Here is a 17,164-nt window from a genome sequence, read left to right as displayed (position 1 = left end):
AGGGTTAGGGTAAGGTTAGAGAGTTAGGGTTAGGTTTAGAATAAGGGTTAGGGTAAGGTTAGAGAGTTAGGGTTAGGTTTAGAATAAGGGTTAGGGTAAGGTTAGAGAGTTAGGGTTAGGTTTAGAATAAGGGTTAGGGTAAGGTTAAAGAGTTAGGGTTAGGTTTCGAATAAGGGTTAGGGTAAGGTTAGAGAGTTAGGGTTAGGTTTAGAATAAGGGTTAGGGTCAGGTTAGAGAGTTAGGGTTAGGTTTAGAATAAGGGTTAGGGCAAGGTTAGAGAGTTAGGGTTAGGTTTCAAATAAGGTTTAGGGTAAGGTTAGAGAGTTAGGGTTAGGTTTAGAATAAGGGTTAGGGCAAGGTTAGAGGGTTAGGTTTAGAATAGGGGTTAGGGCAAGGTTAGAGAGTTAGGGTTAGGTTTAGAATAAGGGTTAGTGTAAGGTTAGAGGGTTAGGTTTAGGATAAGTGTTAGGGTTCATTTTGGGGCGGCAGGGTAGCCTAGTGGTTAGAGCGTTGGACTAGTAACCGGAAGGTTGTGAGTTCAAACCCCCGAGCTGACAAGGTACAAATCTGTCGTTCTGCCCCTGAACAGGCAGTTAACCCACTGTTCCCAGGCCGTCATTGAAAATAAGAATTTGTTCTTAACTGACTTGCCTGGTTAAATAAAGGTAAAATAAAAATAAAAATTTTAGAATAAGGGTTAGGGTAAGGTTAGAGTTAGGGTTAGGTTTAGTAGATAGTTAGTTGAAATGTTACTAATAGTCTGTAGAGCATCTATAGATTGACTATCCAAGTAAAGTGTTACCTAATGAGAAATACATCTACCCCCTACAAATATGTACATGTTTGTTATCCACAGAAGAATGCACACGAGTCACGCTGTAGCCTGCACATAGCCTAAATAGGCTACTTGAACTAATGCCCAGTGGACCTGCAGTCTAAAAATAGCCTGCATAGCCTATAAACACAACAAGACAGATGGACTAGATCAGAACGTTTTGTTTAAAATTGTAATAATCCATTATTTCTTCACAGTATAAGCGCAGCAACGGGCACATGGTAATACACGCAAATGTTCCAAAATGCAAGGGGTGGACAAAATAAACGGTCTAATGCGCACCACACATGCCAGCAGTTACAGATAGAAATTCATATCTGTAAAGAATTCTCAAAGAGTTGATAGCCCCATTCATCTATTTCATTTGGCCTGGTACACCGATTATCCTATTAAATCACTGTCCTGCACAAATCAATGAACCATCGTCAATGAACCATCATCAATGAACCATCATCTCTCCCAGCTTCATGGTTTGAAAGAAGTGCATAATTCCAGTCCACATTATAGGCCTACAGTATGCATAACCAAATCACAGATGCCATCCTATATTTAACCTCTCTGGGATGTGTGGGACGCTAGCGTGGCCAGTAGCCAGAGAAAATGCAGAGCGCCAAATTCAAATAAATTACTATAAAAATCTAACTTTCATTAAATCACACATGCAATATAGAAAATTAAAGCTACACTTGTTGTGAATCCAGCCAACATGTCAGATTTCAAAAACGCTTTTCGGCGAAAGCAAACGATGCTATTATCTGAGGATAGCACCTCCGTAAACAAAGAGAGAAACCATATTTCAACCCTGCAGGCGCGACACAAAACTCAGAAATACAAATATAATTCATGCCTTACCTTTGACGAGCTTCTTTTGTTGGCACTCCAATATGTCCCATAAACATCACAAATGGTCCGTTTGTTCGATTAATTCCGTCGATATATATCCAAAATGTCCATTTATATGGCGCGTTTGATCCAGAAAAACACTGGTTCCAACTTGCGCAATGTGACTACAAAATATCTAAAAAAAAAAGTTACTTGTAACTTTGCCAAAACATTTCAAACTACTTTTGTAATACAACTTTAGGTATTTTTTAAAGTAAATAATCGCTAAAATTGAAGACGGGATGATCTGTGTTCAATACAGGAAGAAAACAAACTGTAGCATATTTTCATATCTAATAGTACACTTCAGGTCATGATGGCCGTACTTCTTCATTACACAAAGGAATAACCTCAACCAATTTCTAAAGACTGGTGACATCCAGTGGAAGTGATAGGAACTGCAAGAAGGTCCCTTAGAACTCTGGATTCCCAATGAAACCCATTGAAAAGAGAGTGACCTCAAAAAAAAGGGGGTTTTGACATCCAGTGGAAGCGATAGGAACTGCAAGAAGGTCCCTTAGAACTCTGGATTCCCAATGAAACCCATTGAAAAGAGAGTGACCTCAAAAAAAAAAGGGGGTTTTGGGGTTTTGCCTGCTAAATAAGTTCTGTTATACTCACAGACATGATTCAAACAGTTTTAGAAACTTCAGAGTGTTTTCTATCCAAATTGACTAGTAATATGCACACTCCAAGACTGCTTCCATCACGTGGACTGGGATATGTTTCGTATTGCGTCAGACAACAACATTGACGAATACGCTGATTCGGTGAGCGAGTTCATTAGAACGTGCGTTGAAGATGTCGTTCCCATAGCAACGATTAAAACTTTCCCAAACCAGAAACCGTGGATTGATGGCAGCATTCGCGTGAAACTGAAAGCGCGAACCACTGCTTTTAATCAGGGCAAGGTGACCAGAAACATGACCGAATACAAACAGTGTAACTATTCCCTCCGCAAGGCAATCAAACAAGCTAAGCGTCAGTATAGAGACAAAGTAGAATCTCAATTCAACGGCTCAGACACAAGAGGTATGTGGCAGGGTCTACAGTCAATCACGGATTACAAAAAGAAAACCAGCCCCGTCACGGACCAGGATGTGTTGCTCCCAGGCAGACTAAATAACTTTTTTGCCCGCTTTGAGGACAATACAGTGCCACTGGCAACTAAAACATGCGGACTCTCCTTCACTGCAGCCGACGTGAGGAAAACATTTAAACGTGTCAACGCAAGGCTGCAGGCCCAGACGGCATCCCAAGCCGCGGCCTCAGAGCATGCGCAGACCAGCTGGCTGGTGTGTTTACGGACATATTCAATCAATCCCTATCCCAGTCTGTTGTTCCCACATGCTTCAAAAGGGCCACCATTGTTCCTGTTCCCAAGAAAGCTAAGGTAACTGAGCTAAACGACTACCTTTAAGAGACTAGTCAAGGACGATATCACCTCCACCCTACCTGACACCCTAGACCCACTCCAATTTGCTTACCGCCCAAATAGGTCCACAGACGATGCAATCTCAACCACACTGCACACTGCCCTAACCCATCTGGACAAGAGGAATACCTATGTGAGAATGCTGTTCATCGACCACAGCTCAGCATTTAACACCATAGTGCCCTCCAAGCTCGTCATCAAGCTCGAGACCCTGGGTCTCGACCCCGCCCTGTGCAACTGGGTACTGGACTTCCTGACGGGCCGCCCCCAGGTAGTGAGGGTAGGCAACAACATCTCCACCCCGCTGATCCTCAACACTGGGGCCCCACAAGGGTGCGTTCTGAGCCCTCTCCTGTACTCCCTGTTCACCCACGACTGTGTGGCCACGCACGCCTCCAACTCAATCATCAAGTTTGCGGACGACACAACAGTGGTAGGCTTGATTACCAACAACGACGAGACGGCCTACAGGGAGGAGGTGAGGGCCCTCGGAGTGTGGTGTCAGGAAAATAACCTCACACTCAATGTCAACAAAACTAAGGAGATGATTGAGGACTTCAGGAAACAGCAGAGGGAACACCCCCCTATCCACATCGATGGAACAGTAGTGGAGAGGGTAGTAAGTTTTAAGTTCCTCGGCGTACACATCACAGACAAACTGAATTGGTCCACCCACACAGACAGTGAAGAAGGTGCAGCAGCGCCTCTTCAACCTCAGGAGGCTGAAGAAATTTGGCTTGTCACCAAAAGCACTCACAAACTTCTACAGATGCACAATCGAGAGCATCCTGTCGGGCTGTATCACCGCCTGATACGGCAACTGCTCCGCCCACAACCGTAAGGCTCTCCAGAGGGTAGTGAGGTCTGCACAACGCATCACCGGGGGCAAACTACCTGCCCTCCAGGACACCTACACCACCCGATGTCACAGGAAGGCCATAAAGATCATCAAGGGCAACAACCACCCGAGCCACTGCCTGTTCACCCCGCTATCATCCAGAAGGCGAGGTCAGTACAGGTGCATCAAAGCTGGGACCGAGAGACTGAAAAACAACTTCTATCTCAAGGCCATCAGACTGTTAAACAGCCACCACTAACATTGAGTGGCTGCTGCCAACACACTGACTCAACTCCAGCCACTTTAATAATGGGAATTGATGGGAAATGATGTAAAATATATCACTAGCCACTTTAAACAATGCTACCTAATATAATGTTTACATACCCTACATTATTCATCTCATATGTATACGTATATACTGTACTCTATATCATCTACTGCATCTTTATGTAATACATGTATCACTAGCCACTTTAACTATGCCACTTTGTTTACATACTCATCTCATATGTATATACTGCACTCAATACCATCTACTGTATCTTGCCTATGCCGCTCTGTACCATCACTCATTCATATATCTTTATGTACATATTCTTTATCCCCTTACACTTGTGTGTATAAGGTAGTAGTTTTGGAATTGTTAGCTAGATTACTTGTTGGTTATTACTGCATTGTCGGAACTAGAAGCACAAGCATTACGCTACACTCGCATTAACATCTGCTAACCATGTGTATGTGACAAATAAAATTTGATTTGATTTGATATCTTACCTTCTGGGGATGAGTAGCAGGTAGTTGAATTTGGGCATGCATTTCATCCGGGCGTGAAAATACTGCCCCCTGTCACCAAGAAGTTAAGAAACATGCCCCGCGGCCCTGCCCCTTTTTTTGCCATGCTGTAGGGACCACCATTGAACTGGTATACATTTTACAAATTGCCAGATGGGCCATGGGGTGGGGCCATTCCATTAGGTTGGGTCTGGGGCTGTTGGAACAGAATCTGTATGGTAGGTATGGTACTGCATTGTATAGCCTACAAACATCGCTTCCAGCTGCCCCCTGGCAGTGATGATAAATATTCAATATTCATTAAAATACTCCTGCTGCAGGATCATTAAGATCTGTAGCCCATTCAGCTGTATTTGAGTCCAGTCGTTATAATATACGTTGGTGGGATGACTTATGACTGCCATCTAGACAGTTGTAAAGCTGACTCTAATGGACAACTAGGAGACATAATGGTGCTCCAGGATGACTTGTTCCTAATCCTCAGAAGAGAGAGCGTGGAAGCAGGGACCAAGGTTAATCAACCAAACATAAATTGAAGCTGCTCGCCTTTGACCAACATAACACCCAACCAGTGCTGTAATCACTTAGGTTCCCATCTATATATATTCAGAAAGGTATCCTGATTACTTGTGGTCATAAAACAGGGCCTCTAGCGATTACAGTTTATGATGCTACATTTGAATCCTGTAATAGGGGGCAGTGCATTGCTGAGCTAGTGCACCGTAGTCCACCCTTAAAGGCCCAGTGGAATCAAAAATGTGATTTTCCAGGGTTTTATATATATTTCCAGACATGAGTTTGGAATAATACTGTGAAATTGTAAAATTATGATAATGCCCTTTCAGTGTAAGAGCTGTTTGAAATGACCGATAGGAAAGAGAGCTCCAAACCTCTCTTCCAATATGAAGCACTAAATGGATACTTCAGGATTTTGACAGTGTCAGATTAACCTTTTTTATGTCTCTGTGTGCAGTTTGAAGGAAGTTTCTAACTAGTGATAGCACAATTGCTAACTAGCGTTAGTGCAAAGCCTGGAAGTCTATGGTAACTGCTAGCATGTTAAGGGATTCCATAGACTTCCAGTCATTGCGCTAGTCAGCATTGGCTCGCAAAACTACCTCTAACTTCCTTCACACTGGATGCAGACATAAAATGACTCTGGGGAAGAAGATAAAGGGCTTCATTGCCAAATTCCCAAAGTATCCCTTTAACATTGTATGTCAAACAGGAAGCTAATGGTGGGTTTATCTCTTCTTCAACTAGCTCGGTATCAGGATGATCTTTAGTCTCACCAGTAACAGCAAGCATACATCAACCACAACAATACTTCAAATTCCTTGGCACAATAATTACAGTATTTGATGTAGTGTCAAAGACCCATAGCTGGTGACAAAACCATAAAATAAATGGGGGGAAATGAATGGGAGGAGGAGAAGAGTGGGCCTGTTGCTCTGTATTGCCAGGGAAAAGCTGCAGTTCTTCATGGTGATGGCTGGGAAGGAGGCCCAGGGGACTGCTAGGTGATTGTGTGGAAGGTGCCCTCCTGTCTCTACCTCTTGTTTCTCCTTTGCTCTCTTTCCGTGTCTTTTTTTCTCTCCTTCTTTTCATTTGCTCTGCTTGATGGTGCCTCTCTCTCTCTCTCTCTCTCTCTCTCTCTCTCTCTCTCTCTCTCTCTCTCTCTCTCTCTCTCTCTCTCTCTCTCTCTCTCTCTCTCTCTCTCTCTCTCTCTCTCTCTCTCTCTCTCTCTCTCTCTCTCTCTCTCTCTCTCTCTCTCTCTCTCTCTCTCTCTCTCTCTCTCTCTCTCTCCCCCTCCCCCGTAGTGATTGTAATCTGAGGCTGTCAGGCTCCCAGTAATTGAAACTGAATAGATGAATCACTTAATTACCTAATAGCTGATTCTCCAAGAGCTGAATAATGAAGATAACAGAGAATGAAGTGGGCATGCAAAGCATAATTTCTCTAATTACACCATTGTTGTTGTTGTTGTTGTTTGTGTTGGTGGTAAAGGGGGGAATGTTGTTGTTGCCTAGTCATTCCCCCACATACTGTAGCCAACTTGACATACTGTAGCCTACTGTACAGTCCGCTTGCTTTGAAGTACCACCATGCAGAGATACAATATGTTCTACACCAGTAGTTCCCAAATTGTGGGGCGAAATTGGGTAGTGCATCATCAGTTCCTCTTGTCATGTTTGTCATTGTATACTTAGAGAGCTATTTATAACTTGTCAGAAATGTCCAGATCAACTAGCCCATGTTATTTAGGTTTTTTAGCTCATATATATGGTTGTAATTATTGTGTCACTCAAATATCACATGAATTGACATTAGACATGACAAAATGTATAGAATTGCAGGAAATAAGCTTTAACCCTGGGGGGGGGTTAGGTTTAGAATGTTCCCCAATGCTAGAAGGGAGGCCCCGAGTTAAAAAGTTTGGGAACCCCTGATCTACATAACGAGGACGTGATCAAGCTTGTACGATTAACAAGCTTAAGAGAAAAGGGACAAGAATGACAGTGTCGTATAGCGAGGGGGAGAGAACATGTTGAGAGAGAGAAAGTGTTTCTTCACGGAACTTTTATTCCCCTCTCTCAGCTCTTCTCTAATGATCTATGTTGATGTGGAGAGGGTGGAGCGGCCCCTGTCATGGCTTAGAGGTAACATGTAGCCAGCTAGCACTCCGCTCTGCTCAGCACAGGGATGGCAACATGTTTATTACTGAGGCTGGTAGGCTCACTGATGCCCAGCGGTGACAGGAGCCTTGGCTCAGTGCACGCTGACCTATAAAGGATATGAAAATGTTGCATTCCAGCCTCCATTTATTATTCATTAACCGGCTAACCTACCCCCTAGTCAGCAATTTTTAATATCTCGAAGAGGACTCGAGTGGTGGCTTTCGCATTTAGCTCACATTTCTGTTATTCATGAAACAGAATATAAATTATATTATTTTCCCTGCAATTCACTTCAAAGAGGTTTTTAACAAGTTTGTTTGGAAGTTGTTGTTACCCCCCTTATCTCCTACCTCTCCCTCCTCCCCTCTATCATTTTCTAACCAACTGGTCATTGTTTTTTCTTGCATCTCAGAAAGTCATTTGAAATGGCGACTCCATAAATGAACAGGGCGGGAGGTACGAGTTTTAATTAAGCAATCACTTGTTTTCATCCTGTCTCCCAGAGGACCTCTTAATGCTGAGCCACATTCAAATCAAACAGGAAACACAACCAAACAACAGCAGAGCCTAACAGAACCGTAGAACACTATTCTGGATTGGATATATGGCTCACTACAGGAACACAGCCATGTGTCCATGTGTCCTGGAGCAGACTGAGGCAGTCAGAGAAGGAGAGCTCTCAGGTTGGTTGTCGTTGGAAACACCCTAGTCTTTTTGTAAGGCGGGAGGGCAGCGGCTGGATTTACAGAGGAATTTATCCAGCCTAATGGAACAGTCAGAGTGAATGAAAGAATGCTACGGGGAAGGAGACAGGGAGCGAGGGAAACCAAATCATAGAAGGTACATTTATCTCGGGCCAATCTGGAGTTAGTCTGTTAGTGAACAGCAGGTAAATACGACCTGCTATGGTCCTGGTTCAGGACACACAGACAGGAAGGACATGAATGGAAAGCCTAGATACTATACTGTGTGTGGAAGGAGGGGAGGGGGGTTTGAGGTGATTACATTGGATGCCAGTCTTGTTCTCTTCTCCTGGAGACTTCCTAGTGTAGCAGGTCTGTGCTGCTTGGCCCACATTAATGTTCATGGAAAAGCAGCAGTTAGTTCCCCCTCTCCTTGGCCCCCTTCAGCCCAGTCTGATGACAGAGGACCATGCCAAATACTGGACTGGAAGCCCGCTCAAACATTCTCCCACATTTCCACCGTCCACGCATAGCTATGTGCCGTATGCATTTCTTATGAATGCATTTACCGTGTCACCATTAACTCAAACAGCACCGTTAAAGCTTCCCTTTGCATTTAGTAAATGTATAGCCCGCTTCTTCCTCAGCCCAACCCTCAATGGCATTTTATCTCTTTACAAAACGGAAACCAAAGTGTCTTGCTCAATACACTGGACATTAACATAAGCTACCTAACTCTCCAGAGCTATTATAGATCCAGAAGTAACAGCGGTTTGGCTGTGGGTTAGCAGGGATAGCCGTGACAGTGGGCCTGGGCTGCAGGATAATGACGGGTCAGCTGGAGAAAGCAGAGAGGAAGCCAACCCAGCTGGGCCCGCAGGCGGAGGGGTGGAGGGTGCAGCGGCCTGTCTGTGTGTGCTGGTGTTGGCAGGCCTCCCACTCAGCACACATCCATCTATCCATCCCCCTTTCTTTTTATCTTCCGTCTTCCTGTCTCTCTCAGCGTGTCTGTCAGGCTGTGAGAGACGTGTGTTTTCTGAGGGAGGATTTGGTACCTAAGTCCAGACCCAGGCTCAGACCCCTACCCCACTACACCCCACCCCCAATCAGGGCCCTGCCTGCCTCCTCTCCCCCAGCTCTCTACCACCCCCCACAGGTCTCCACACACCACACCCAGTCATGTATAATATCTAGATGTCCAGTGTTTTCCAACCCTGGTCTCCAGTGCCCCCAACAGTCCACATTTTTATTGTTACCCTAGACAAGCGCACCTGATTCCACTTGATTCCACATTATCTATCCACTCTGGACCAAGCATCAAGCCAGTAAACTGAAAACACAACCACTACACACCGCAAGTTCAATGTGGAAACCAATCAAACTGTTAAACACACATTGTCTCAGTTTTCAATCATCAAGCCCTCAATGAGCTCAATGAGGTGTGTTTGTCCAGGGCTATAATAAAAATGTGGACTGTTGAAGGTCCTGGAGGACCAGGGTTTGGAAACACTGGTCTAGAAAGCAAGTATGCATCTGCTAGTCCTGCAATTTTCTAGACCATTGATTTTTATATAGCAATTGAATATGTTGCTTTGTATTCATTCTTCAAGCCCTTGTGTTAACAAGGGCATAAATGGAAGGTGAGCTAGAATTTGGATTCTAGGCCAGGGCTGAGGGCTGCTTGGTGATTGGCCATCTTCCTTCTATCCCTGGTATCAACCCGGCACAGTGGCAGAGACTCCATTGATGTGGAAATCCTCTTAGCTGGACAGAGCAGCAGAGAGAGAGGCAGCAGCTGGCAGAATGCTCCACAGTGTAGCAGACCACAACAGCCTCTGTCCACACACAGCACAGAATGACACAGTGATTTACTCAGAGCACGACACCAAGCCTCAGAGTCATCACTGCAGCATCTCCCTCTCACACTGAGCGCCTGTGTAATGCAAAGTGACAACGCATCGCCCCCCTTTTAATGTATTTAGATACGGAGTGGTGGTGAATTGGATACAGTAGGTCTGTGTATGTGTGGAGGGATATTTTGTGTACGTGTGGAGGGATATTTTGTGTATGTGTGGAAGGATATTTTGTGTATGAGTGGAGGGATATTTTACTTGTTGTTTGATCCCTCTTTTTTGCAGTCATTGTCTCAAGTACTCACTGTGCAGATGGGAATAATGGAGCTGCAGACTCAAATAACCTCTGGGCTATAGCCAATATATGTAACATAACAAAGCTTAGTGTGCAGTCTGAGAGAAATGCTTATCATGCAGTCGAAGTGAATTGCATGGGCATAACCAGGATCAACAGAAGTCATTCTCTCCTTTCTCTAAGAATAACTTCTTGGTGGGGTCATTTGAAATCAGTGTATCTATCATTTCCCATTTCTTATCCAGCTGTCCAACCATCTCCGTCATCTCCATCTGGTTTGTGTACCAACACCATTTTCCACCTGAGGCGCAGAACATGCTATTATTTACTATCATACAGGGACCCAGGGGTTCTTGTAATCCTCTTACAATGTGGACGAGACAGAGATTGTTTTCTGACCCCTTGTCTGGCCCCGGGCACAGCCTTAGGACTAGCCCTAGTCCATGGTCCTCATCTCTTCCTGCTCCAACTCCAGTCTTTCTCCCCTGCCCCCACCCCAGCCTTCAAGCCCCAGCTCCAGCTCCAATTTTAGCCTCCAGCAGGGGACTCAGGGGAGGCCTGGGGCCATGTTTGCTGGTGATACATCAATAGGCATTATACCCTCTGTGGGATAAGCTCCAAAGGGAGGGCATAATCTTGGCAATGACTTTGAAGAGGGAAAAGGTTGTCATTGCTCCTCCGACCAGCCTGCCGTGAATGTTAACATGCTCTGAGCCCGGGCTGGGCTGGGCTCTGTCCATGATATGTGAGGTGCCAATGTCAGTCTACTGTAACCTCAAATGTCAAAAGCCTATAATGCCTATACCATTTGTCATAATAATAGAGTTAGTAGCAGTTTATCACTTCTATATACTGTATGTTAATAATCCATATTGTATCTGTACCAGGCATTGCCCTGTCTCTTGTTTTTTTTTCTGGAGAATTCTTAGCATATTAATTCCTTCAGGTGATGACCTGATGATTACTGGGCCAGGTAAGACTATGACACTTTAACCTGAAGACAGAACCACATAGATGAACAAATACTGAGCTACAGATCCACCTCATCGGAGGGGTTTCCTTTCCACTGTAAAACTGTGAGGGAACTGTGTGCGAATCATCATAAAAGTGAGCCCATCTATGGATTGGGGTTATTTACGCCACTATCTATGGGCTATGCAAATCAAAGAAAACCTATTCAAAGGTTATTTTTATGCTGCCATCCAATGTACCTTGTGTGGTTAATCCCCTTTCCTCGATACCTGTATTTACAAACAAGATCAAATATTTACCTCTTCTTTCACCTGAACTTGTATTTATAATCAATCAATCAATCAATCAAATGAATTTTTATCACAGCTTAATTTAAACCACTCCTCTTCTATTCCTCCAAATCTGGCAGCCAAGAAAAAGGTCTGTGTTAGAGAATCCTGAAACTGTATAAGTGCGAACGAGAGACCAACAGAATGGCAGGGCTGCTAGTCAGGCATCTCAAAGGCCTAATACAAGGCTTTTAACTGAACAGGCAACTCGAATGGCCATGCCTCCACATCTACAGCTACAGAAGTCATATAATTTTGGGTCTGTTAAGTTGGCTGTTTAGTTTGTATCCTTCTGTTTACTTAGCCACTGCATGCACCAGTACTGTGGAAAGTTCTGGTAGGGAAAAGTCAGAAAACAGTCACACACATGGTGGTAGCTAATCCCAATGGCACCATCAAGTTCCCACCACAACCCATAAATGCCTCCCACTCCTGTCCTCCCTGTTTCCCACACACCCCAGCCCAGGCTGGCCCAGTCCCCATCCCAGTGCCCTCTGAGTGGTGCGGCGGGTCGGGGCTGGTTCCTCTCATCTCCCAGGCCCATTTTCCCACACTGATCGTCTACGCAGAAGAGACACAGTTAGCCAGGCCTGTTAGATGAATGGCTGCTCCGCCACCACGCCACGCCAGGCCCCTCCATATGTTCCTCTCTCTCTATGGTGAGTGATCATTAGCCCTGTGGCGGGCTGTCCTCCCCAGCTCTGGCTCCGTCCATCAGCCTGCGGCCATCCCCTACTCTCTTCCTCTGTTCCCCCGCTCCAGGGAGCCACAGCGCTCTGATATTAGGAGTTTAATTCTAAGTTTATGGAAAGCCGGGTGACAACAGTCAGAGGGACTCAAAGCCCAGTGTGTGTCTCAGAGGAAAGGAAGGTAGATAGAAAGACACTCTGCTGTGTGTGGACATGCATGCTGGCTGCAGGGCAAATCTTTTGTTTTCAGGAGGATCATATTTCTAACAGATAAAATGCTCAATGCACAGAGTCCTAAGTTATTGATTGGTTCTCTACATTCATCTCATTTTTTAGAAGTTGTTTGCTCAGCTTTCGATTGGCTCTGCCCGCTCTATTTCTCTCTCTCTTTCTCCCTCTGTTGTTTCAGTCCCAGTGGAAAAGTTGTTGGCTTTGCTTATTTTCTTCCAAGACACAATCATGAAGGACAGTTAAAAAAAATCTAATGATTCCATTGTGATGTAATTATAAAGCTGTGTGAATGTGCTCCATTTTAATGATCATATTTTTTACGTGTAATGTTTGCAGTTTGAGAGCATATTTGAACTATCAAATTATTTGCTTTCTACATAATGTGGCTGTCTGATGAGGCACTCAAAGTGAACTCTCCTCATTTCTTGTGAATGGGATGATAATCTTGTCACCTCCCTCTCCTCTCCTTTCCATAAACCACAGGCATTATCCACCAGATGAAAGGAGACTATGAGACTGCACTTAAACTCCACAAAACCCACCTCTCCATCACCCAGGAGCTCAGTGACTATGCTGCCCAGGGCCGGGCCTACGGTAACATGGGCAATGCCTACAACGCGCTGGGGGCCTTTGACCAGGCCGTACGCTACCACCGCCAGGAGCTACAGATCTCCATGGAGGTCAATGACCGGGCCTCACAGGCCTCCACCCATGGTAACCTGGCCGTGGCCTACCAGGCCCTGGGGGCCCACGATCGTGCCCTGCAGCACTACCAGAACCACCTCAATATCGCCCGTGAGCTGCGAGACGTCCAGAGCGAGGCTCGCGCCCTCGGCAATCTGGGAAACTTCCACTGCTCCCGGGGAGAGTTCCCCCAAGCCGTGCCCTACTACGAGCAGTACCTCCGCTTGTCCCCTGACCTCCAGGACATGGAGAGTGAGGGGAAAGTCTGCCACAACTTGGGCTACGCCCACTACTGCCTGGGAAGCTATCAGGACGCTGTCAAGTACTATGAGCAGGACCTGGCTCTGGCTAAGGACCTGCATGACAAGCTGAGCCAGGCCAAGGCCTACTGTAACCTGGGACTGGCCTTCAAGGCTCTGGGTGACTTCACCAAGGCAGAGGAGTGTCAGAAGTACTTGCTCTCTCTAGCCCAGTCTCTTAATAATGCACAGGCCCGCTTCAGAGCCCTGGGCAACCTGGGGGACATCTTTGTCTGCAAGAAGGACGTGACTGGGGCTATCCAATTCTATGAGCAGCAGCTGGCCCTGGCTCACCAGGTGAGATTCTCTGGCTCCTGTTTTTAATCTGTCATAGTCACAGGAAAGGTCTCCACTTTGTCTGCATACAGTAAGAGAGATTAACGTTATATACTGTAAGTCTAGCACTCCATTGATTTTGCAAGGCAGGCTGTTTATGTAAGGCTGTTGATGTTGAATATTTGCTGATGCACTGAAATCCTATCTGTGCTTTGTTTCAGGTGAAGGAGCGCAGGATGGAGGCGTGTGCCTACGCGGCCCTGGGTGCCACCTACAGACTGGTGCAGAAGTACGACAAGGCTCTGGGCTACCACACCCAGGAGCTGGAGGTGTACCAGGAGCTGGGCGATGTGCCTGGGGAGTGTAAAGCCCACGGCCACCTGGCAGCCGTCTACATGGCCCTGGGGAAGTACGCCATGGCCTTCAAGAGCTACGAGGAGCAGCTAGAGCTGGGCCGCAGACTGAAGGACCCCGGGGTAGAGGCCCAGGTCTATGGCAACATGGGCATCACCAAGATGAATGTAGGGGTGATGGAGGAGGCTATAGGCTACCTGGAACAGCAGCTGGCCACCCTCCAGCAGCTGAGTGGCAACGAGGCCGTGCTGGACCGGGGTAGGGCCTATGGTAATCTCGGAGACTGTTACGAGGCCCTAGGGGACTTTGAAGAGGCCATTAAATACTATGACCAGTACCTGTCTGTGGCCCAGAGCCTTAACCGGATGCAGGACCAGGAGAAGGCCTACCGAGGCCTGGGGAATGGACACAGGTCAGTGACATCTCTCAGTAGCCCTTACTAGACATCCTTAGAAACCTGTAACATGATTGGTTATACCTCCTTATCAGGTCACTAAGTAAGTCAGTTATGCTTATTTAGATGATGTGCCCATGGGGGCCTCATTGGTTTTGTTTTGTCACTCAGGTACAGTGCCTTGCGAAAGTATTCGGCCCCCTTGAACTTTGCGACCTTTTGCCACATTTCAGGCTTCAAACATAAAGATATAAAACTGTATTTTTTTGTGAAGAATCAACAACAAGTGGGACACAATCATGAAGTGGAACAACATTTATTGGATATTTCAAACTTTTTTAACAAATCAAAAACTGAAAAATTGGGCGTGCAAAATTATTCAGCCCCCTTAAGTTAATACTCTGTAGCGCCACCTTTTGCTGCGATTACAGCTGTAAGTCGCTTGGGGTATGTCTCTATCAGTTTTGCACATCGAGAGACTGAAATTTTTTCCCATTCCTCCTTGCAAAACAGCTCGAGCTCAGTGAGGTTGGATGGAGAGCATTTGTGAACAGCAGTTTTCAGTTCTTTCCACAGATTCTCGATTGGATTCAGGTCTGGACTTTGACTTGGCCATTCTAACACCTGGATATGTTTATTTTTGAACCATTCCATTGTAGATTTTGCTTTATGTTTTGGATCATTGTCTTGTTGGAAGACAAATCTCCGTCCCAGTCTCAGGTCTTTTGCAGACTCCATCAGGTTTTCTTCCAGAATGGTCCTGTATTTGGCTCCATCCATCTTCCCATCAATTTTAACCATCTTCCCTGTCCCTGCTGAAGAAAAGCAGGCCCAAACCATGATGCTGCCACCACCATGTTTGACAGTGGGGATGGTGTGTTCAGCTGTGTTGCTTTTACGCCAAACATAACGTTTTGCATTGTTGCCAAAAAGTTCAATTTTGGTTTCATCTGACCAGAGCACCTTCTTCCACATGTTTGGTGTGTCTCCCAGGTGGCTTGTGGCAAACTTTAAACAACACTTTTTATGGATAGCATGGAATGGCTTTCTTCTTGCCACTCTTCCATAAAGGCCAGATTTGTGCAATAAACAACTGATTGTTGACCTATGGACAGAGTCTCCCACCTCAGCTGTAGATCTCTGCAGTTCATCCAGAGTGATCATGGGCCTCTTGGCTGCATCTCTGATCAGTCTTCTCCTTGTATGAGCTGAAAGTTTAGAGGGACGGCCAGGTCTTGGTAGATTTGCAGTGGTCTGATACTCCTTCCATTTCAATATTATCGCTTGCACAGTGCTCCTTGGGATGTTTAAAGCTTGGGAAATCTTTTTGTATCCAAATCCGGCTTTAAACTGCTTCACAACAGTATCTCGGAACTGCCTGGTGTGTTCCTTGTTCTTCATGATGCTCTCTGCGCTTTTAACGGACCTCTGAGACTATCACAGTGCAGGTGCATTTATACGGAGACTTGATTACACACAGGTGGATTGTATTTATCATCATTAGTCATTTAGGTCAACATTGGATCATTCAGAGATCCTCACTGAACTTCTGGAGAGAGTTTGCTGCACTGAAAGTAAAGGGGCTGAATAATTTTGCACGCCCAATTTTTCAGTTTTTGATTTGTTAAAAAAGTTTGAAATATCCAATAAATGTCGTTCCACTTCATGATTGTGTCCCACTTGTTGTTGATTCTTCACAAAAAAATACAGTTTTATATCTTTATGTTTGAAGCCTGAAATGTGGCAAAAGGTCGCAAAGTTCAAGGGGGCCGAATACTTTCGCAAGGCACTGTATCATATGGCAAAATGGCATATAACATATAACATGGCAAAATGTGTAGAATTGCAGGAATAAGCTTTAAAACTTTTCTTTCTGCCAACAAGAGGGGTGTGGACAGTTTGGGGTTGCATCTGTGGAGGTTTGTTACTTCGCCAATAAAGAACATATCCATCCTGACCTTTGCCACCCAGGACATTTGTGTGACCGAACCTTCTCAAATAGTAGTTGAGCACCCCTGCCCTGTAGTGACTCCTGTTTTTTAACTGAATGAGTTACTTAGATAGTGTTCTAGGTAAGCTGTGCCATCTGTCCAAATGACCTCTTCTTGAAGTAGTGATTGGACTAAAGTGTCACTAAAGGATTGGCTTGGGAATACATGGTGTCTCTGCAGCACAAAAACCCTGCTCTAGCTCTGGTGGGAAATCTGTGGTTGGATGAAAGCACTAAAACCATGAAACCTCTTACTGCCTGTTATGAACAGCTAATATCTTAATCATAGAGGAAGAGTACTGCTGATGAAAGTATATATAGAACTTTAATTAGCATTTTTCTCATTTGAATAACATTTAAAAGCAAGGCGTCATATTTCAAATGCACTCCTAAGCTTCCGTTGCGAGCAGAAAGCCATTCTGCCTTTGAATAAGTTGCCGATATCAATTTCCTCTGGTTGTTGCGGTGACAGATCATTTGCTTTGACTGGGTATTACTAATAATCATAGTAATCCTGCTTTGCATAATCTTTTTTCTTTTTGTGCCCGCTGCTGTTTTCCTGCTTGTGTTGGCGCTTCCATTTCCAGGACCACCCTAGTTTAGAGACACCTCGACGGTCGGTGTTGTGGATCGGGAGGCTCAGCGAGGCTGG

At 45.3% G+C, this 17,164-nt stretch overlaps 1 protein-coding gene across 4 annotated transcripts in view; it reads left to right on the top strand.

Annotated features, from left to right (window-relative positions):
* Positions 1 to 17,164, top strand: part of LOC110535069 (tetratricopeptide repeat protein 28) — a 330,426-nt gene that overhangs the window by 272,679 nt on the left and 40,583 nt on the right. For all 4 annotated transcript variants that reach the window (XM_036935884.2, XM_090190664.1, XM_090190663.1 and 1 more), the window contains 2 exons: positions 12,999 to 13,795; positions 13,996 to 14,540. In XM_036935884.2, coding sequence (XP_036791779.1) covers positions 12,999 to 13,795; positions 13,996 to 14,540 — 1,342 coding nt within the window. The remainder of the gene's footprint in view (positions 1 to 12,998; positions 13,796 to 13,995; positions 14,541 to 17,164) is intronic.

This window comes from Oncorhynchus mykiss, chromosome 11 (genome assembly GCF_057628025.1).
Source record: "Oncorhynchus mykiss isolate SJ-2025 chromosome 11, ASM5762802v1, whole genome shotgun sequence".
Lineage (NCBI taxonomy): Eukaryota > Metazoa > Chordata > Actinopteri > Salmoniformes > Salmonidae > Oncorhynchus > Oncorhynchus mykiss.
This window is presented reverse-complemented; position numbering and strand designations above follow the sequence as displayed.